At 50.7% G+C, this 22,095-nt stretch overlaps 2 protein-coding genes across 2 annotated transcripts in view; one reads left to right on the forward strand and one right to left on the reverse strand.

Moving 5' to 3' along the window:
* The first annotated feature begins 1,453 nt into the window (after positions 1–1,453).
* Positions 1,454–3,428, forward strand: LOC132355554 (heterogeneous nuclear ribonucleoprotein K-like). The gene has a single exon (XM_059907981.1). The coding sequence runs from the start codon at positions 1,660–1,662 to the stop codon at positions 2,977–2,979; it is 1,320 nt and encodes a 439-aa protein (XP_059763964.1). The 5' UTR covers positions 1,454–1,659; the 3' UTR covers positions 2,980–3,428.
* Positions 3,429–9,767: 6,339 nt separating this feature from the next.
* CYTH1 (cytohesin 1) overlaps positions 9,768–22,095 on the reverse strand; it is an 81,060-nt gene continuing 68,732 nt past the window's right edge. Inside the window, exons 10-13 of the mRNA XM_059906807.1 lie at positions 19,844–19,920; positions 16,478–16,549; positions 15,411–15,565; positions 9,768–11,673 (exon numbers count right to left, since the gene is read on the reverse strand). Coding sequence (XP_059762790.1) covers positions 11,595–11,673; positions 15,411–15,565; positions 16,478–16,549; positions 19,844–19,920 — 383 coding nt within the window. The 3' untranslated portion in view covers positions 9,768–11,594. The remainder of the gene's footprint in view (positions 11,674–15,410; positions 15,566–16,477; positions 16,550–19,843; positions 19,921–22,095) is intronic.

The raw sequence follows: 22,095 nt of genomic DNA on the forward strand, positions 1-22,095 counted from the left end.
ACAGGTGTGGGTGGATTTGGTGCCAACCTGAGTCAACTGCGTATACATGCCCAGGAAGAGCTGACGCCATCTGGGCAGGCCGAGGAGTTCATAAAGTTAGTAAAGCAGATGAAAGGACGTGAGGTCTGGCTCTGCCCCCACACATTTGCCCAGACTCACTTCAGTGAATTCCTTCCCAAGGGGGCTGCTTCCCGTGTTTCTCTTTGCCGTCTGTGTTGTAAGTCAGGCTTCTCCAGAGAAACAAAAGCAACAGACCGCAGAGCTTGCTTCCTCTCTCTCTCTCTCTCTCTCCAGCCCGCTCTCTCTCCATCATGTGAAGACACAGCGAGTAGGCAAGACAGCCTCACCAGGAACTCAACTGGTGGCCACCTTGACTTTGGACTTCCCGCCTTCAGAACTGTGAGAAATAAATTTCTGTCATTTAAACCGCCCAGTCTGTGGTATTTTTTGTTACAGTAGCCTGAGCAGACTACGACAAACAGATCTATTTAAAGAATACCTATTCTTTAAATAGGTATTGAGCATATAGAGAGCAGACACAGAGTGAAAAAGCAAACTTTGAAATGCAAGGCTTCCTCCTTTCGCAATCCATTCTGGCGCCCCTGAGTCTGGCGAGCACAGGCTCAGACGGGGGCTGTTTAACCTGGGGCCGCGGAAGGGACTCCACCGATTTTGCACTTGGGGCTCCCTCTGTACTTTTCTGGGGAGAACGTCTGTAGCTTATATTAGCTTCACAGAGGGGCCAAGGCCCACAGGTAATAAGAACCACTTCCCTGGAGGTTCTGGGCGATACAGATACATAAGCTTTTGCCAGACATGCACCTTTCCCTGCAAAGAAATGACAGTTTTTCACATGGAGAGGGCTGATTCATGAAGTCCAGCATTCTCAACAGGGGGTGTATCTTTACCCCTGATTCAGAAAACAGACTGAGACACAGCTTTGATTCCTAGAAGATGATCAGTGAGCCTTCAGATGGGGGACACACGATGCCTCTGGGAGAGACTGTCTTAAAGCGTGAAGGGAACAGGAGAGGTACGATCTGGCTCCGACAGATGCTGTTGGAACCCTCGCTGGCAGCACAACCTACCCAAACACGCCCCGTGGTGGTGTCAGGTCCATTTGGCTGCTGAAAGGAGGGCTCCACCCTTGCTGCTCCTTTGATACAGGGTGACCTTATTAGAGGGACCACGTTCTGCTGATGGCTGGGGAGATGGCGCTGAAGCAGACAGGCTGGCCTGCACAAACCACTCACCCTGCAGAGCCCACCAGCGTCCAAAGGCTGAGGTCAGCCAGTGGAGCACGTGGCCCTTGCAAAGGCGGGGCAGCAAGGGAAGCAGGGGCCACTTCCCTGTCTCTGGATGGTTCTCAGAACAAGCTCTCTGCTGAGAGTTCTCAGAATCATATCACCATTTTAATGACAGTGACAAAAACTGCAGTCTTGGAAAGGAGGAGGGCTCTCCAGGCGAAAGCACTGCAGGCGCCATTATCCTCTGTTTCTCTAGTGCACCAACCTCGATGTCTTGCCTACTTCCCGGTTATTTGCGGCCTATAGGCTACTGCAGCACTAGGGTGTCAGTTGGTCCCGCCCAGAACACTTCAGTTCTGCCCTGCAAGGATATATTTAATAACTGATTGGTGTGTCCCTTTAATACAAGAAAATGGAAACTGAACAGCCAGAGGAAACCTTTCCCAACACCGAAACCAATGGCGAATTTGGTAAGCGCCCTGCTGAAGATATGGAAGAGGAACAAGCTTTTAAAAGATCTAGAAACACTGATGAGATGGTTGAATTACGCATTCTGCTTCAGAGCAAGAATGCTGGGGCAGTGATTGGAAAAGGAGGCAAGAATATTAAGGCTCTCCGTACAGACTACAATGCCAGTGTTTCAGTCCCAGACAGCAGTGGCCCCGAGCGCATATTGAGTATCAGTGCTGACATTGAAACAATTGGAGAAATTCTGAAGAAAATCATCCCTACCTTGGAAGAGTACCAACACTATAAAGGAAGCGACTTTGACTGCGAGTTGAGACTGTTGATTCATCAGAGTCTGGCAGGAGGAATTATTGGGGTCAAAGGTGCTAAAATCAAAGAACTTCGAGAGAACACTCAGACAACAATCAAGCTTTTCCAGGAATGTTGTCCTCAATCCACTGACAGAGTCGTTCTTATTGGAGGAAAACCTGATAGGGTTGTAGAGTGCATAAAGATCATCCTTGATCTTATATCAGAGTCTCCCATCAAAGGACGTGCTCAGCCTTATGATCCCAATTTTTACGATGAAACCTATGATTATGGTGGTTTTACAATGATGTTTGATGACCGCCGTGGACGTCCTGTGGGATTTCCCATGCGGGGAAGAGGTGGTTTTGACAGAATGCCTCCTGGTCGGGGTGGGCGTCCCATGCCTCCATCCAGAAAAGATTATGATGATATGAGCCCTCGTCGAGGACCTCCTCCACCTCCTCCTGGACGAGGTGGCCGGGGTGGTAGCAGAGCTCGGAATCTTCCTCTTCCTCCACCACCACCACCTAGAGGGGGAGATCTAATGGCCTATGACAGAAGAGGAAGACCTGGAGACCGTTATGATGGCATGGTTGGTTTCAGTGCTGATGAAACCTGGGACTCTGCCATAGATACATGGAGCCCATCAGAGTGGCAGATGGCTTATGAACCACAGGGTGGCTCTGGATATGATTATTCCTACGCAGGGGGTCGTGGCTCATATGGTGATCTTGGTGGACCTATTATTACTACACAAGTAACTATTCCCAAAGATCTGGCTGGATCTATTATTGGCAAAGGTGGTCAGCGGATTAAACAAATCCGTCATGAGTCAGGAGCGTCGATCAAAATTGATGAGCCTTTAGAAGGGTCCGAAGACCGGATCATTACCATTACAGGAACACAGGACCAGATACAGAATGCACAGTACTTGCTGCAGAACAGTGTGAAGCAGTATTCTGGAAAGTTTTTCTAAGACTAGTGAAGAACTGAAGGAGTCCTGCATCTTTTTTTTTTTTATCTGCTTCTGTTTAAAAAGCCAACATTCCTCTGCTTCATAGGTGTTCAGCATTTGAGGTGTAGTGAAATCTTTGCTGTTCACCAGATGTAATGTTTTAGTTCCTTACAAACAGGGGTGGGGGGTGGGGGAGGGTGTGCAAAAACTAACATTGAAATTTTGAAACAGCAGCAGAGTGAGTGAATTTTAATTTTTGTTCATCGTTGGTGGTTTAAAAAAAAAATCCCCCCATGTAATTATTGTGAACACTTTACTTTGTGATCACTGTAACATTTGGGGGGGTGGGACAGGGAGGAAAAGTAACAATAGTCCATATGTCCCTGGCATCTATTCAGAGCAGTGTGCAGAATGTAATGCTCTTTTGTAAGAAACGTTTTATGATTTTTAAAATAAATTTAGTGAACCTATTTTTGGTGGTCATTTTTTTTTTTTAAGACGGTCATTTTTCAAATGGCTGAATTCCCCCCAACCTGCCCCCAAACTAAACACTAAGTTTAATTTTCAGTCCTCTGTTGGACATAAATAAATGCATCTCTTCTTGGACTTAGGCGAAATATCTTAACACATTCAGTTCTGGTGATTTCTTAAGTGATTTGAAAGTCCATTGCTTGGGAGGAAATTCCACCACACATTCATGCTTATAATAAGCTGGGGATTTTTGTTTGTTTTTGCAAATGCTTGCCCCTACTTTGCAACGATTTTCTGTTTGTAATTGTGAAGAACCAAGGTGGGGAGCAATACAACAGATGGAGTAGTTGGTATAAGTATATACCAGAAGCTTAATGGCAGCAAGTTTTATTAATCAGAATAATACTTGGTTATGGAAGTGACTGATGCTAAATAAATTGATTATTTTTTATTAGATAATTTCTCACCTATAGACTAAACTGTCAGCTTGGTAGTATCTATTAGTTAAACTTTGTAAAATATATATATATATATTCTTGTTTTTCCATTGTATGCAAATTGAAAGAAAAAGATGTACCATTTCTCTGTTGTATGTTGGATTATGTAGGAAATGTTTGTGAACAATTCAAAAAAGATGAAAAAAGTTCCTGTGGATGTTTTGTGTAGTATCTTGGCATTTGTATTGATAGTTAAAAGTTCACTTCCAAATAAAACTCCCAAAATGCTAGATTTGATGTGTGCCCAATTCGAACAAAGGTTGATTGACACCTGTAAAATTTGTTAAAACATTCCTCTTGTAAGGAAATACAATAATCTTAAATTAAAAAAAAAAAACAACAACAACAAAAAACTGCAGTCTTATTTCCACATCATCTGTAACGTCTATTCCTTCAAGAAATGCCATTCTCCGGCCAGTGCCCACAGGTTTTCAGAGGGTGTCCCCCCTCTGCCCTCAAACCACAGGGCTTCCAGCAAAATCTAATAAGGCAGAGAGGGGACAGAATTTGAAATTGTGATGATTGCTCCCGGGGCACTTTGAGAAAGGACTTCTCTGTCCTGTCAACCCATCTCAGGAAGCTTAACCTGCAGCAGAAGGAGCTGCAAGGTCGTTTCCACATTCCAAATGTCACGGCCGTCCCAGAGCCCTCCTGTCCTAACAAGAGGCTGGGGTCAGAAGTGACGTTATCACAGATTGCTAAATCTCAGAGCTCCCCCCGGGAAGCCACCCTGCGTCTCTTCAGTGCCGTGTACTCTGCAGTAGATGGTTCCACTTCCCTTTTCAAATAGTCACAAAGAAAGCATTACACAACTCCTAAAGGACACAAAAGCAAGTGTCTGATAGGCCCAACAATGGACCAAGCATTCAGGCAATTTTTAAAGTTTTGTCCCTATTTTATTCACAAATTTCCTCTTTAAAAAAAAAAGTGAATGAGCTTATAAATTCCAATATATACTATGATAATGATAAAAGAGGATAAAGAGTCAAAAAACACGATTAAGGGACTTCCCTGGTGGCACAGTGCTTAAGAATCTGCCTGCCAATGCAGGGGACATGGGTTCGAGCCCTGGTCTGGGAAGATCCCACATGCCACGGAGCAACTAAGCCCATGCGCCACAACTACTGAGCCTGTGCTCTAGAGCCCAAGAGCCACAACTACTGAAGCCCGCATGCCTAGAGCCCGTGCACCGAAACAAAGAGAAGCCACTGCAATGAGAAGCCCGCGCACCGCAACGAAGAGTAGCCCCCACTCGCCGCAACTAGAGAAAGCCCGTGTGCAGCAACGAAGACTCAACGCAGCCAAAGATAAATAAATTTATTAAAAAAAAAAATTAAAAGTGGAAAGTACAGTCTATACATTGTATGATTCCAACTCTGTGACATTTTGGAACAGGCAGAGCTATGGAGACAGTAGGCAGTGGCAGAAAGATCAGGGGTGGCCAGGGGTTGGGGGGAAGGGGGGGTGAATAGACAGAGAACAGAGGATTTTTAGGGAAGTGAAACCTCTCTGCGTGATAATATGACGGCGGATACATGACATTACACGTTTATCCAAACCCATAGAATGTAAAACACCAAGAGTGAACCCTAATGTACACTGCAGACTCTGGGTGATGATGTGTCAATGTAGGTTCTTCGGTTACCCCCCGAGCTCTGGTGGCGGATGTTGATAACGGGAGAGGCTATGCAGGTGTAGGTGCAGGGGTTATGGGAAATCCTTGCGCCAACCCCTCAATTTATTGTAAACCTAAAACTGTCCTAAGAAAATAAGTCTATTAACAAAAATAAAAGTGCAAAGCAGGATTAACAAGTCATATGAGGAAGCGTGCCCCTGACTCTGGGCTTCCTGGCAGCCAAGATGAAGGGCAAATCACACAGTGGTTCCCAGAGACCCCGGCTTCATTTTGCTCAGAGTCACGAACAAGAGGTTCTGCAGGGCTCGTCCCTAAACCCCACAGGACAGAACCAGGCTCGGCGAAGCTACCTGTGTTCACGGGGCCCCAACGGCTTTGTGGAGAGGCCACTCAGAACACTCCTGCCCCGTGGGCCCCACCCTAACGAGGCAGGGCTATGGTCACGGGGGGCCGGACTGGGTATCAGAATTGGGCCCTGAATCCAGACGTTTTCACTAAACTGGGAGAGCGTTTGGGTCAATACTCTTCCTCTCTGGCCCTCAGTCCCCAGTAAAACAGGCCAGGGCCCTTTGAGATCAAGGCCTAAGAGGCAGACGGCCCCCACGTAAAATCAAGCCACGAACAATGGGAGAAGCCCCCGCAGAGCTTCCAGAAGGGCCTTTGGTGCTGGCCTGGGACTGAGCCAGTCTGAGTTCACCAAGCTGGTGTAAGGCCAAGCAGCACTCCCCTCCCCGATCCCCGTGGGTTGTTCTGTGAGCACGAAGTGAGGAAAGCTCCCGTGGATTTTGCCTAGGCTGAGAGACAAACCGCTGCGAAATTAAAATTCAGGGTCATCATGTGAAACTCGGCAAGCTGCACAATTAAGAGCGTTACTTTCCAAACAGAAAAGAAAGAGTCAGCATGATGTGAATCATGATGGGGAGAGACCAGGGGGCTGGCAGGGAATGCGGGATGAGGGTCGGGAAGACTCCTGGCGGTAGGGGTGGCCCGGCTGGGATCTTAGGGATGAGCAGAAGCATCCCAGGAAGATGGAGGTGGAGGAACTTCCAAGTGGAAGGCAGAGTGACTTGTGGGGCCGGGAGGCAGGAGACAAAGACGGTCCATGTGAAGCACTGTGAGAACCCAGAGGCTGGAAGGAAGAAATAACCAGGAAAGGCGCAAGAGCGAGCCAAAACTAGGAGGCGAGCAGGGCCAGAATCCCAAAGAAAGTGGAGCTGGCCAGAGAGGCAGTGACAGCCCTGAAGTCAGGAAGGGCCGGGCTTACGCAGGTCATCAGAGAAAGGTGAATGGACCAGATAAGGGCAGCGCTGGCCCAAGGAACGCTGGCTTCTCCTGAGATGCCACCTGCAAGGGAGCGCCACGCACAAGGTCCAGGAGACGCTGCGTGCTTTGGACACCTGCAGATATGGAGAGGCTGCAGGAAAGGACGCTGGCCACGTGGCCCAAACCGGCATGTCCTAAACCTGTTTGCGTAACACTCAGGAGCACCTATTAACATCTGGCAGGATGCTAGTTTTTTAGGTGGTAGTCGGGGATAGTGGAGAAATGAATGAAAAGGCCCAGGACACAGGTGCTCAATAAACTGTAATTACGTCTTGCTTAAGAGCATGAAGATAGGAGGAGACTGTGTATAATAGTCACTAAGGACGCTTGTCAGGAGGACGCTAAGCAGAATTCTGAACCCGTAGGAAACATAAACAGATCGGTTTCAACTGAATTTGTACAAAGATCTAATCCAAGAGTAGAAAGTAGATTTCGGGCCAGCAATGCAGCGAACCCAGAAGAGGACTAGATTAAGGAAGATAAGGCTAGTCTGGCTGCCATCACTCTTGTCCCTCTTGGTACAGGACACGAGTTCTGGTACCCAAGTCACATGACCGTCCGTGGCTAACAGGGCTGAGGTTTTCTACTGTCTTCTCTGCAGCGGGTCACACACAGCAGCCCGCTTGTTTTAACCAGGTTAGGAAACAGCTCGCTCCAGGTAGAAGCTGGAGTTGATCTAAACCATGAAAATCTAGCAGAACCCTCGGCTGGAGAGGAGAGAGAGAGACACTTCACAGCACGGACTTGACCACAGAGCTGCTTGTGGCTTGTCTATGCTGGGGCCAAGACCATCCAGCGAGGAGATCGTGGTCCTGTAACGTGAGATTTACACAGTCTCACGTTAGACTCACACACTTATATATAAATATACGTACGTATGCCTAACAATGAAGAGAAGGAAGTGTAATGGCGCAGGACCCTATGGGGCCTTCCTGGGACAGACACCCACCCTCCCCATGTCCTCCACCTGCCTCTTGTCTGGAAGAACTTCAGCCAAAGAATAAATTTAATCAGAGAAATGAGAAAATGCAGAAACAGAGGAAAATAGTCAAACAAGACAAAATAATAATAGTTCAACCATTAAACAAAATCAAGGACCTTTAGTTCCTCCTTAAGGGCTATGGATAATATTCTGATCCATATCCTTTGAGCTGCTTTGCAGATATTGAAACCCCGACCAGGAGGAAGAAGTTAACTACATGATGACCAGACTGTAGCCATGAGACATAAGCTGCTCCATCTTGCACAATTCCAAGAAATGGCCCAAGGAAATGGGAACAAACTGACCCTGGAGTCGAAGATTAACTGTAATTAAAAGAATCAAGATGACACTGATCAGACCTCCGCGTGAGCAATTTCAAGACTACCGTCAGAGCTGACTGTGCTGTTCTGCATATGGCCCCCCAACCCCGCCTGTGAACCCCTGAAACTCCCCTTTAAAAGCTCTTGCCCCCAGTCGACAAGGGGGAATTGGTTCTTTGGGACATGAGGCCACCTTCTCTGCAGGATTGCCAGCTTCCTCAATAAAGCTAATATCTTTCCTTTTACCCAACATTTGTCTCTCAACATTGGATTCTTAAACGATGAGCGGCCAAACCTGTTTGGTAACAGAAGGAATCAGGGTGGTTGTTTAAGGCAGTGGTTCTCAAACATTACTGGGCACCAGAAGCACCTGGAGAACTTGTTAAACTGTGTCAGGCCCCAGCACAAGAGGTTCTAGTTCAGTCGGTGTGGCGGGGGCCTGAGAATTTGCATTTCTAACCCATTCCCAGATGTTGCTGAAGATGCTGACCAGGGAACCACACTTTGAGAACCAGTAAAACCATGGGAAGTGATGGCATTTGTTCACTGCTATTGTTCTAAAACTGAGATGTAATTCACTTATCATAAAATTCACCCTTTTAAAGTGTACAATTCAGTGGGATTTAGTGCATTCACAACATTGTGTAACCAACACCACTAACTCCAGAATATTTTCAACACCCCAAAAAAGAAACCCTGTACCCATGGGCAGTCACTCCCCATTCTCCCCAACATCTCCAGCCTCTGACTACCACCAACCTACTTTCTCTCTCCATAGATTTGCCTTTTCAAGACACTGCATATGAAAAGAATCATATAACTATGGATTTTTGTGTCAGGCTTCCTTCACTCAGCATAACGTTTTCAGGGTTCAGCCATGTCACAGCACGAATCGGTACTTCATTCCTTTTTGTGGCTGCATGATACTCCCTTGTATGAACAGACGAAAGTTTGTTCATCCATTCATCAGTTGATGAACATTTAGATTGTTTCCACCTTTTGGCTGTTGTGAATCATGTTGCTATAAACAGTCGTGTGCAAGTTTCTGTGTGGACATGCTTTCAGTTCTCTTGGGCATATACCTTGGAATGGAACTGCTGGATCACATGATAACTCTACTTTGCATGTTCTGATGAACCACCAGCTGAGGGGACAGGCTAAGGCTTGTCGATCTCCTTACCCTGAGATGCTATGCTGAATGTCTTCTCAACTTTTGAGCTCTACCTCACTGTGACTCTTCCCTGGAGTTATGTAGGCACATCTGGAAAATGAAATAATACTAAGAATGTATTATAAAGGCTGAAGGCACATTTCTTGATCTTAATTTAAAGTTGATGTCTGACATTTGTTTCTTCTTCCATAAAGGGTGGGGGCGGGGAATGACTATGCTAATGATCATTTTTGCTCCGCTCTCCTTAACAGAAGAAGAACCATCCTCGCCACTTCCGATCTTTATCATCACTAGACTTAAGACGAGAGGTTCAAGTGACACATCCTCCCGCGGAAGTGCACCTGACAAGCACGACCTTCCTTCTCAGGGCCCATCCGGGCATGAAGCAACGCCACAGGCAACAAAGTGGTTTGGGCAGATTTGGAGTTTATTTGCTGCAGTTCCTTGGCGCTAGTTTACAATGCAAAAAAACCAGACAAACAAAAAACGATTGGAATAATTATAATTTTTTTAAAAACCCTGTCAACAACTTTCAGTCATTTCTTTATATTTTGACAAAACTTTTTTTTAAAACAAATACAAAATAATCTAAAAGGAGAAAAACTATACATGGATTATTTACACCTCTGATAAATAGACTAATACTGATCCAGGTGCCTCTCTGTCTAGATAATATTTGTGAGAACCAGGGCCAGGGACTCGGATAGCCAGAGGGGCTCCAGCACCGGCCCAGACCCCCTGGACCTCGGCTGGCACCACCCTGGTTCTCCCGCCCAGAAATTTCAGGTTCCCAGCCTGGACCCTCTTCTGCCACCTTCACGAGCTCTGGCATTAAAACGCCTGAAGCCATTCCAGGTAGGACCTACATGAAGGCGGGGACCCCAGAAAGTGACCCCACCACTCCCCTTTACAAAAGCTATTTCCAGAGATGTGAGCCCGCCCGGAAGGTGTCAGAGGAGTCAGGGTCACACTGGCGCTGCAATGGCCCAGCCAGCCCTGCTCTGCCCGGACTGGGCACCAGGCCCCGGACGAGAGTCCCTGAGAGAACAGCAGGAGAGCGGCGGCCACGGCTCCTTCAGGCCACGCGATAGGAGGGCAAGGCCGACTCCAGCGGGAGGCTGACCACTCACCCTCTGGCTCCCCGCCCCCGCCCCTGCCGCGCAGACGAAGGCCCGCTCCTCTCCAAGGGCCAGCGCGACATGCACGGCGTAGTCCAGGTGAAGGCCGGTTCGGAGGCAGAAAAGGCTGAAGCCCTAAGGTGATCGCGTCAGACCTGCTCCTTCCTCTAAAACGAGGAATGGAGTTCAGGGGCAGGAGGAAGAAAAACCAAATAAGAAACAGGTTATCCCGGAATCTCTGATGGGACTACCTTCCTCACAGTTTTGGTGATTAGGTACGTAGCTCAAGGAAAAATGCTGACTATTTTAAAGCCCGACAAGAATGAATCCTGAAAGAGAAGGAACAGCGCAGGCGGGGGGCGGGTTCCCTTCTCCCCGCAGTGGTCCCCAGGCACCTGGAAGGAAAAGCATCAGCTGGAGTGGCCGGTCCTGCCCTGCAGGCCCCGAGTCTGTCCTCGCCGCGCGGCCCCCTCTCCCCCCTCGCCACCTCCTCCCTCGCCCAGACGAGGCCCCAGAAGTGCGGGGAGGGGGCCCGCCCGGCCCCTGCCCCTGCCCGGGCTGACACGCACAGCGGCGGCCCGGGGAGCTTCTTCTCTAGGGAGAAGCTTCCCGAAGTAGACAGGCAGAATGCCTGGACAGCTCCACCTTCTCTTTCTCTTTCTTTAAAAAACAAAAATATATCTTTATAGCATGTGGCTTCTCTTCCATTCCACTTTTTTTCTTAACATATAATAAGATATGGGTACACATATTTATGGTGCAGGGTTGAAGGCTTCTTCCCAGGGAATAACCGAGAGGTAAATGGTCGGCTCCGAGCTCTGCTATCAGACCTGCTGAGTGGAGACTTGCGGGGAGGCGGCATGGCCGACAGGAGCTCTGTTCTTTTTAGAGAGAAAGGCTCAAAACCCAAGCGTGAAGGCATCAGGCCCCCTTCTCCAAGGGTGACTGCCTACCCTTCTCCCACTTAAAAAAATTAGCAAAAGCTGAAGCTAGTCTCTAGGAATTCAGGGCGATGCCTGGCAAGACGCTCCCACTGCATGGGCGGCAGGGAGGCTGCACCGGGCCTCACTCGCCGGGCCTCACTCGCCGGGCCCACCAGCCCTGCTGGCTGCGCAGACTCAGTGTCTTTTCGTGGAAGAGACCTTCTTCTTCCGCGCGGCTAGCATCTCGTAGAAAGGGTCCCTGCTGATGGCCGCCCTGCAACACAGAAAAGGGGAGAAAGCAGAGGAGACTGAGGAACAGGACCAGGAGACACGACCCCAGGCAGGGGCTTCCTAGCAGCAGCCGTGCCCCAGACCCCCTCCCTGCTCGACCGTCCCTTTAAAGGCCACGTCACGGCATCAACCGTCACTGTGTCCACATGTGGCGTAAAAGACAAGTTTTGAGGGAGACACGTGGTACAGGTGACAAGATCACTGTGGGGTGCTTATTGCCTGTTTCAACCAAGTAATCAGTTTAAGTTGAGGAATCCTCTACACCCTCACAGCTGTGCTCTAACGCAGCAAAACAAGCGCAGCGCTTTAGTTCCGTCATGACAGTGGCGTTTGTCTGGAGCAGTGACCACCACACAACCCCGTGTGTCCCCTGGCACGTGGTGCGTCTGATTGGCGGCCACCGTCTGTACCGAGCAACTTCTGAGTCCCCAAGAGCACCAGCTCGACAGCCAAGACCCATCACTGGGCAGTCGGGGCCCAAGCAAGCGGCCAGCAGCCTGCTCTGTGCCCACAGCCTGGTGGGGAGGGAGCCCAAGCAGCCCTTGCACTGGCCCCAGAGACACCAGCACAGGTGGTGATGGCAGGCCTCAGCCACCTGTCGTCCCTCTGTATTTGTCATTCTCCACTTTTAAGCAAGGTGTGATCCACGTTTTGAAGTTTAATTTGCTTTTCCTGAGAAGTAGTATTCCAGGTGCCAACTAGCTTCTGGGCCAGTCACAAGCCCATGTGACTGTGGACCGCACTTAATTAACCAGGTGCACGACGGCTCCGGCGGGCTGACCGGGCCCCGTTCACAGAGAGGATGTGTCCGTGTGAAACAGCAACTCAGCTCCGGGGGAGGCAGGAGCTGGACAGGGCCCGGAACGCATCCCGAGGGACCCCGCCACGCAGGCATCTGACCGCTCGGAGTGCAAGGGAGGGAATCCTGCTTCCACCTTCAGAGCATTAGGGTGGGTCCACCTCCGCTTCCTGGGTGGGCCAAGCCCCCAGGGACGCCGCGGCACATCTCCAGTCCACGCGACGGGGGGGCCAGGGCGCAGTGAAGGGCTTGGGGCTGGAAGCTCTGCCCCGGCCTTGCACATACGTGTGCTCCTTCTCACGGCCGTCCTCACACGGTCCCTGGAGACACTCCGCCCCAGCCCTGGGAAGGCAGAGCGGAGACGACACCAGGCAGCAGGAGCTCTCCCTCAGCGGCCACCGTCGCTCCGCTGCAGGTCTGTCTGCAGAGACACGCGATCCTGTGTGACCACGTCCCCAGAGCACCAGGACCGAGGTAGCTGGACACTCCTGGGAAGAGCACTGATGAGAGAAAACGTGCCTGCAACTTGACCTTCTGCAAAACCTCTCCAGCGACATCGCAAAGAGCTTCCATCCGATCAGGTCCCTCCTCTGGCGCCTCTGCCCCAACATTTTCACTGGGGGAGCGTCAGAGCCAAGGGCGGCTGGAGCTGAGCGCCGCACGTGGAGGAGGACGGCTCCCTGAGTCAGAAGGCTCGGGACGACTGAATTCACCTCGCTGTGCCTGTGTCCTCATCTGTCACCTGGGGACAACCATCCTGCGGCACCCACCTTCGCAGGGCTCTGGAGAGGGTTAAGGGCGCTGAGCTGTGGAGCTGGAACAGTGTCTGCAATCCCACAGGGAGATGAGGCCAGCTCCGGGCAGACCCCGGGAACCACCCCCGAGAAGGCTCTGCATTCACCTCGATGGAGGGACTGAACCATTCCAAGCGTGGCCGTAAGGAGGGCTCGGCTTCTCTGGCTACCGAAGTACAATGACATGAAAGACAGAACGTACACCTGCAGACAAAGCCTTTTTGGAAGAACGATGAGTCGGGGGAGGCTACCCACAATGCCCTGTCCACACACGCTCTGATGCCCCAATGATCACGCAGGACAGCACACAGACCCAGAGCCACAAGGGACGCGCGCACCGCGCACACACGGGAAGTTGGTCCACACTAAAGAGAGCACTTCAGACTGGGCAAGATGGAGTAATAAACGGTATCAGGACAATCAGCCACTCACTTGAGAAAATAAGGTTACATCCTTTACTTCAAACCACATGCAAAAAATACATTTCATAAGGATTAAAGAGTCGAGTATTTTTTTAAAAAACATGTGGTAAGAAAAAGGGCACGGGGACATGGGTAAGGAGCTCTCCGTGGCCACCTGTCCCCAAGGCGCTGCTACTCCTCCACGCAGACCTCAGGGCGCGTCCAGCACAGAGGACCCCAGAGCCTCATTATTGGTGGTGACGCCAGAAACGCTGCGGTGCCTCGTGGGCTCCACGGCACGTGGGACGGCCCCTGATGACACCACACTTCCGACAGCCGTCACCACCCAGGGCTACCAGGGTCCAGGCGGCGCGCTGAGCACAGCGCTGCGCCACCTGCCTCACCCTCAGAACAGCCTTGTGCCTTAACACCATCGTCCGGAAGGGCGCGGCGACGTCCCCGGGAGTCCCCCGGGAGTCCCCCGGGAGCCCCGCCTCTCACTGCTGTGTGGTGAGAAAGCTGGGGGTCTGGGAGGAGGGCAGGCGACGCCGAGAGTCAGAGCGGGAACTCGGCACGGGCTGGCCTGACTCCGAACCGGTGCTCTCCTGTCCCGCCCGTCTGAACCGCACAACTTTCAGAGACTCTTTGTGTGGGAATAAACGATCTGCTCCTTCCCCCCACCATCACCTCTCCCCCCTTCAGCCGTTTATTCACTATTTAACCCTGGCCCAAACACTACACTTGTTTTAGGAGAGGTGCCAAAACCACCACAAAAACTAGAGCATGCCCAGCCCCTCAGGAGCAGGCCGTGGCCCCGGCGGGAGAAGGCCCATCACTTGGGGCGACGCAGGACCTGCAGGGCCTCGGTCACCGGTCAGTGCGGCCTCACTGGTCTCCAGGGGAAGTCTCGAGGCCCAGTAAGGGGACGCCCGAAGGAAACGGCGGGGTCCTGTCTGATGGACGCAGCCCTGGCGGGGAGAGCGAGGACGCACTCCCAGGAGCAAGTGCCACCGAGACGGGTGTGGCGATGGGCGGTGGGTGTGCTGGTGGGCGGGACAGGGCTCACGGAAGCCCCAGGGAGGAGTGGGGAGGAGGAGCTGCCGGGGCAGGGCACCCCCCCAACCCCCCGTGATAAAGCGCGGTGAAACAGGTGGCGCGAGGACCAGGAGGAGCCCTGGACCCGAGGATCCGTGTACACCTCCCTTCCCCCAGAACCACCGCTTCCTCACAGCGCAGCAGGGAGCGTGAGGCTCTGCCTCGCAACCCCGGGTCATGGCCATGTGACTCTGACAAGCATTCATTACTTACCCTCTATGGGCCTCAGTCTGCCCATCTGTAAATGGGACGACAGTGTCTCACAGGATTAAGAAATTATAAAAGGGAACGGTTACAATCCCCGCTGAGCTGCCACCATGAAGACAAAACCCACTTCCTAAGACATGAAAAGGCCAGTCTGGCCAGTGGCACCTGTGCCTATAAGCCTGCCCACCTGTCCCCTCTTTGGGGCCATGAGCTGCACTTGGGAAACCTAGATGTGAGGCGCGCTCTTAAAAACGCTCAATGGTCAAGAATCCAGAGACCCAGGGAAAAAGTCACTGGGGAATCACAGTCAAACTACTCGCTAAGGATTCAGCACGCGGGGCGCAGAGGCGGGATGGGCAGCCCACGGGACAGCTGGAGCGTCACTATCTGAGAGGCGAGGTCGCCACCTTCATCGGCCACCTACTTGATGCACTTGATCCAGTCCTCCTTCTCCTCAGGCGTCGGGGCCGAGATGCGGTACACCGTGTGGTTCCCCTCCACCACTCGCCCGTCAGCCTCCGTCTTACAGGCCTTAATCACTTGGTCTTTGTTGTCGGGGATGTAAAGCTCAAAGCAGTTCTGAGAATTAAGAAAGAGAGGGAGAGAGCGACAAAGATCTAAGAAAGCTGCTGACCAAGAAAAAAGTTAATTTATTTCCCAAAAAGCAAATTTTTATTTCCAAAAAAAAAAAAAAAGTTAACTTCTTTCTTTAGTCTCACCTTCATAAAATATAGCCAACATATGTTTTCCTTTGGAAAAGAGGAGCCTAGAAGTGGAATTCTGGAGGATGTAGATTGTATATAAATAGGTTTTATTAGCAAAGATATTGAGCAGATGATACATGGTAGCTCTACTCCTAATATATAGAAAATATGGAGCGAACTGCAGGTAGCTTAATGCCTTTTAAAGCCAAGCCAGCAATACGATATTCCAAAACAGAGGAAAAATATTTATAAGCGATCTGAAGATCATAAAATAGGTGGTCCAATCATGAGAGCTTGATGCTGCCTTTTAAGGAAGGACAATTCTATACCTCGTGTGATATTCAGTAAATGACACTAAAGCTGATGGACAGAATGAAAGAGGTTATTTAGTCTCACCTTTGGCTTGAACTGTAAAGATAATTTTAAAAGTTAGGCTAACTTAAATTAAATCATATGAGTACTTCCGGGGTTTTTCTCAAGTACAGCTGACCCTTGAGTAAGGCGGGGGTGGGTGCTGACCTTCCGCGCAATTAAGAATCCACGTACGACCGACAGTCGGCCTCCGTCCGTACAGCAGTGCCTCAGCACCCGCGGACTTAGCCAAGCACACACGGCACTCTACCGTAGGAGTCACCACTGAGAACAGTCCACGTGTCAGGGGACCCACACAGCCCCAACTTTGTTGTCCAAGGGTCAACTGTAAACCTCTGCAACTTCTTCCTGTGTCCAACAGCTGCTATGCCCATCCCTTCTGTCCCCCCAAAACATCTCACCAAAAAATACTCACTGGTTTTTTGGAGTCTTCCACCTCCCGGATACTCAGGTTCTCTAATGGGATAATTCCACGGGGCTCCTTATCCTGCAGAAGAATTGGAGAGAGAAGACCTAACTGCTCAGTTTATGAACGCATGTCCTGTTACCTTCCTCCCGGCAACTCAGCCCAGCTCCCGTGACTCCTCCACGACATGAAGTCCACAGAGCAGCTTTAAAAACAAGAATAGGGTCAAGAAACGTGTGGGTGTTGTCAACATACCACATATGAATCCCTAAGACCGAAAAGCCTTTGGAGGAGGAGCTTCCACAGATGCTCTGAAAGAGTGAGTGTGACAAGAGCTGTGGGTGGCCCTCCAGTGGGGAACATGTAAGCCCCTTTCACACAAAAATTATCCTGCTTCTTTGTCTGGCCCGCCTACTCATCTTTCAAGCCTCAGTTCCAGTGTCAGCAACCCTAGGAAGCTCAAGTCTCACCCGAGGTGCCCCTGTTCTGTGCCCGCAACGCCTGGACTATAGTCGTGTCGTGTGTCACTACCTTCTCACTATCTCCAGCCTCACCTCCCCCCTCCAGACTGTAGGATCCTCAAAGAGACACTGCCTGCCTGACAACTCCACCTGGACCAGAAAGCACCTAAACTCCTGTCCAGAACAGAGCCCTGCGTCCCCTCACCCCCAACTGGCCCTCCTCCAGGGCTTCCCATCTCAGCAAAGGCCACTCCCACACCTGCCGGGCCATCAGCCTTCACCTCTTCTCCCTGATGTCCAGACAACCAATGGCCAAAGACTTTGTTCCAAGTTCAACAGTTTAACTGGGCTATGCCTTGGCACCAAGCTTCCTAGGACAGATGTTCCTAAAATACCATATGCACTCTTTCGATCTGCAGATTCAGGTTTGTTTCTCCTTTTTAGGGAAATAATCTCATAACTTGTCTTTGCATTTGCAGGTCCCATTCATTCTGGTATTGGGATCACCCCCATCTGTCCTCCGCACCTGTTAGCTTGCCCTTAATTGTTTTAATGCTTGTCTTTCAGACACAATCTCTATGACTGTCTCAAGCCTCTCCTCTAGGATAGTGATTACATTTCTAGCTAATCATCCCTTAAAGTTTTAACTTATGTGTTAATAAATAAGCTATAATTCTACAATTATATAGTCATATTCTTAATATATAGTTTTGGGTCTCATTTAAGTCTGAAACTACTGGAGAGCCAGCTATTGGTGTTCTGGCCACTTCCAGAGTCTCAGGAGAGAAGCGAGTGGAGGGAGCGCCCCCCTCAGACACCCCGAGCCCCAACTCTCCCCTGGGGTGCTGGTGTCCGGCATCTCTTGGAGCTGATGCTCACCGCACACCCCCCACGGACAGTCTTCTTACATGAACACACACCCGGAGCTTTCACTGATATCGCAGAAAGTGAGTCCTGTTTTTCCACTTTTCCCGTTTCCCCGGTTTCTACCCTGCAGCAGACCTCACCACTCCTCCATCCGAAGGGGGAGGAGGGAAGAATTCTTACTCAGTTTACTTCTCCCAGACTTGGGCACGGGGAGGTCTGGGGCTGGTTGTGCCTGGCCATGCAGCAAGGGGCCTTCTGCTGGCTCCGGGCTGTGCCGCGGCCCCTGCTGCCTACTGCGAAGTGCGGTGAATGAGTTCTGCCCTTTCCTCATCCGGCTGCTACGTCCCCACTTATTTCTACTAGATTTTTCCTCTTTGTCAGGTAATTTCTGTGTGGTTATCTCCACCTACCATCTTAAATTAACCCTGAGGCTCCCCCCTCGGCATCTTCAGAAACGTTTTCTCTGGATTCCCACTGCCTGATAAAATGCCGGTGCGCTGCTAGACTGAATTCAGCTAACGCCACCATGGTCGGCGTCATGAAGAACCACAAGATTCTAGAATCTCACTGCATTACCACTGAGACTGTCCCGGGACTTAGGGGTGCACTGTTTAGATGCCCCGCACATGGTTCATATTAACCCAGAGACCAGTGAAAAAGATTTAAACAGGATTTTAAAGATGTCACCGGTCTAGAAAAAAAAAGTTAATACATGGGGCGGGGGGACAGGGGCAAAAGAGAAAGAAATTTACCAAGCTGTTCACAGTGGTACTTTGGGGGGTGAAAAAAAAATCTATCTTTGTACTGTTTTGGGTATTTGAAATACAGTACTCTCATAATTGAAAGGATTTTAATAACAGAAAAGCAAAGCCAGTTGCAGAACGTACGTGGCATGGGTTTAGCCCCCATAACGCACAAAATCCTGGTCAGCATTCCCTTGGAAATTGCTGAGTGACTGAATTCTGAGCTGACACTGTCATGACTCTCACTCCCCACGTGAGAAGCCACATCCACACGACGTCTGCAAGCTGCAGAACCACAGTGTGGAACACAGTGGAAACCCGCTTCACCGCCAAGCTGCAAAGGGCCAGGCGTGGACCTGCATCCTGGCTCCTAGCGAGCTTCACACAGACACTGCCAGGACTCTCATCCCATCTTGCTCTAATATCTTTATTATAAAAGATGCTTCTGAACCTTCGTTTTCTCAGTAGCATCTCAACTGCCCTGATTTACTTAAGACACATTCCAGTGCTGCCAGTGGTATATGGTTTGCTCTTCCGATGACCAGGGAACAGGGCAGAAACGAGGGCCTCCAGCTGTGGGGAGCCCGTCTGAGCGGGCTCCAACCTGCGGCTACCAACCTGCTGGGCCTCCTGGGGGCTCCTAGAGGGAGCTTCGGAAAAGGTTTTACTGTACAGTCTTTACTCTCATAGACTCTGTACCATCTTTATTCTCATAGAATTGTATGTATTGTAATTCCATTCCCACTAAATAAAAACCAACAAAACTTTCAGTTTAAGTAAACGTCAATTTCTTAAAACTCCAGGTAATCTCCCATTTCATTTCACTTTCTTTTCCTCTATTACATATTTTGCCCCTTGGCTGTTTCTTCTAAATCAAGTGCTTCAGTATTTCTGCTACCACAGAATCACAATTACCTTTGTTTCCCTTTCAATGGGGCCACAAACTCTCTCTTGGCCATGGGTCCAAGTTCATTCTTTCTAGCTCGGCTCTACAACCCATTTCTAAGGCCGTGTATGATGTTGTCTGCCACTGTCTCCTGGCAGGGCGCCTCGTGTCCCAACGGAGAAGTGGATGTCAGCTCTGAGCTACGGTTCCTGTGGCCAGACACCCCACACCACACCCGGGCTCCTCTCTTGAGATTCGTCTTAGCCCTTCCACTTCACATAAACTCTCCTAGTGCCCCAAAGATGCAGCAGGACAAATCTGACTGTCTCCCCCTGTGTCCTCCAACTCTGTCTCATTAGAGCCGTTTAAACACAAGGCCTGGTCCACCCCCGTCCCAGCTGACCAAGCAGGCGCTCACCGTCGTGTACTCAAAGTAGTAAAGGCAGTTGTCAGTCAGAATGAACCAGCGTCTTTTCCAAGTCTTTACCCTGCCACCTGCAGAGCAAAGAGAGATGCGTGTTGGATAGGAGTCAACCAGCCAGCGCAGGCTCCGGGGGGCTCGAAGCTCTGCCCCCAGAGAGGGTGCAGGACGAGGAAGCGGGGGCAGGGCGCCAGGAAGACACTGAGACCATGGCAGATTTACATCAGTAACGAGACACAGAGCCAAAACAGAAGCACCTTTCACAGCGTGAAAGTCTGTGGGTACAAGCAGAGCAAGCAAGTTGGGTGGCCCCCTGCAGATGACATCAGGACAGCAGATGAGAGCACGGGCTGGGGAGGGAGCTGGGACGGTGATGGACCAGAGAAGCGTCAGCAGAAGCCTATGGATGCGGTGGAAATGGGCGAACACAAGAGGAGGGGAGAGGGTCAGCGCCCTGGCTACGCTACACTGCGGGTCCACCAGCCCAGGGTTTTATCAGAACGGGACAGGAGGAGGAACCAGTAAGTAAGACATTTTAATCCCCTCACAATCAGATCCAGCTCTCCTGGAACGTGGGACCCAAGTTCCTACGGTTTCACCTTCTACCCCACCTTCCTGACTGTAGTGCGTTTCTACACTGGCTTTTTAGGTTTCTGGGCCAGTGTCCTAAATTCCCCCCGAGTCCTGGGTGGGACAAAGCAGGATCCCTGGATCAGGGAAGAATCCACTGGTAAGCAGAGGTCCCTATTCAATTCTGGACTTCTCACCGGAATCTTGAAACAAAAATAACTGGAGGAGGAGGCCACAGGCCAAGTGAGCTCTCGCGGGTGGCTGTGAGCTGTTGAAGGTTCCCTTAGTCCTTCTCAATAAGAAGAATCACCGGGGTCATGAAGTTATCCCAAGATGACACAAAGGAAGGGAAAGTTCACTATGGCCTCGGTGAGTGAAGGCACATCCTGCTCTCAATCTGACCATGAGCAAAGCCTTTCTTCTCCTCGACTTACACCGGGTCCAGGGAAAGCTTTCTGAACATGAACCATATGAAAGGCCTGCATGTGGTGAGATACACACAGCATTTCATAAACACTTCTTACTGCCCTGGACAGGATATGCTCCTTTGCTGACTTAACCTACAGAGAACATCACTCCTCCAAACCTCACAAAGAACAAGGACCACAGGGTGTAAATCTAGTGACCCCAGCCACGCTTCCTTGCTTGCCCCGCACCACGAACAGCTGAGCACAGGGTTCAGAAGGAGTATCCCAGCTGCCAGGACGTGGCCATGTGATCCAGGACGTGGCCGTGTGATCCAGGACGTGGCCGTGTGATCACGCCAGGTTTCCTCAAAGGATCCGACTGCTGGAGCAACGCAAATCCTGCCACGGAAATGAAGTGTCCAGCGTCGGTCCTGGTAGCAGTTTTGAGGACTACTGGACTTTTGGGCCCCTTGCACGGCTCTGCTTGGGTGCCCGAACTCTGAGAGGTTAAGCGACTGATCACGAATTGCCGAGGTTCTCAATGGCACCGCCTCACGGAAGGAGTTTGGTCCTGAGCCAGCACGCGCTACGCCCCCACCCACACCCCCTGCTGCTGTCAAGCGAAGACCAACTCGACTCTCTGTGCACAGCAACTGTCAGCTTCTGTGAGCACGTGCCTCTGGCCCCTAAGGCCCTAGGGCGTGAATCAAGAAAAACATGGATGGAAATAGGACATGCGTAAGGAAATGGGAAAGGCTGGGCAGAACCGAAATAAATCAGGAGGAGAAAGAACACAAGGAATATACTTAGAACTGGAGCCAATTTGTCATAATAAAGGAAACCCCCTTCCCCCTTTCAGAACCCGAGAAAGCAGCTCTTCTGCCTCTTGGGCCTTCACCCCCACCTGGGGCTCAGCACACAGGACACCTCAACCCAGGCCCACTGCCATGCGCTCCCCTCACAGGACCACCCCGGGGGCACCTGGGGCTCAGGAGGTCATGGAAGAGGGGTCAGATGTCACAAGGAAGAAGATGGGAGGAAATCTAGGACGAAAGCAAAGCCAGACAAATCCTCTCCCTGGTGATGAAAGCTTGGCTATGTCCCTTCCCGACAACCTGCTGCATTAACGAGACCCGTACCGTGAAGCATCACGCGGTCCCAGGGGCACATTTCATGTTGAAAGGGAAACAGACATGAAACAAGCAGACAGACCGATGCGCGCACCTAGGACAGTCCCTGAGGAACTCACAGGACCACCTCCCAGCCTGCGGG

Source organism: Balaenoptera ricei, chromosome 20 (genome assembly GCF_028023285.1).
Source record: "Balaenoptera ricei isolate mBalRic1 chromosome 20, mBalRic1.hap2, whole genome shotgun sequence".
Lineage (NCBI taxonomy): Eukaryota > Metazoa > Chordata > Mammalia > Artiodactyla > Balaenopteridae > Balaenoptera > Balaenoptera ricei.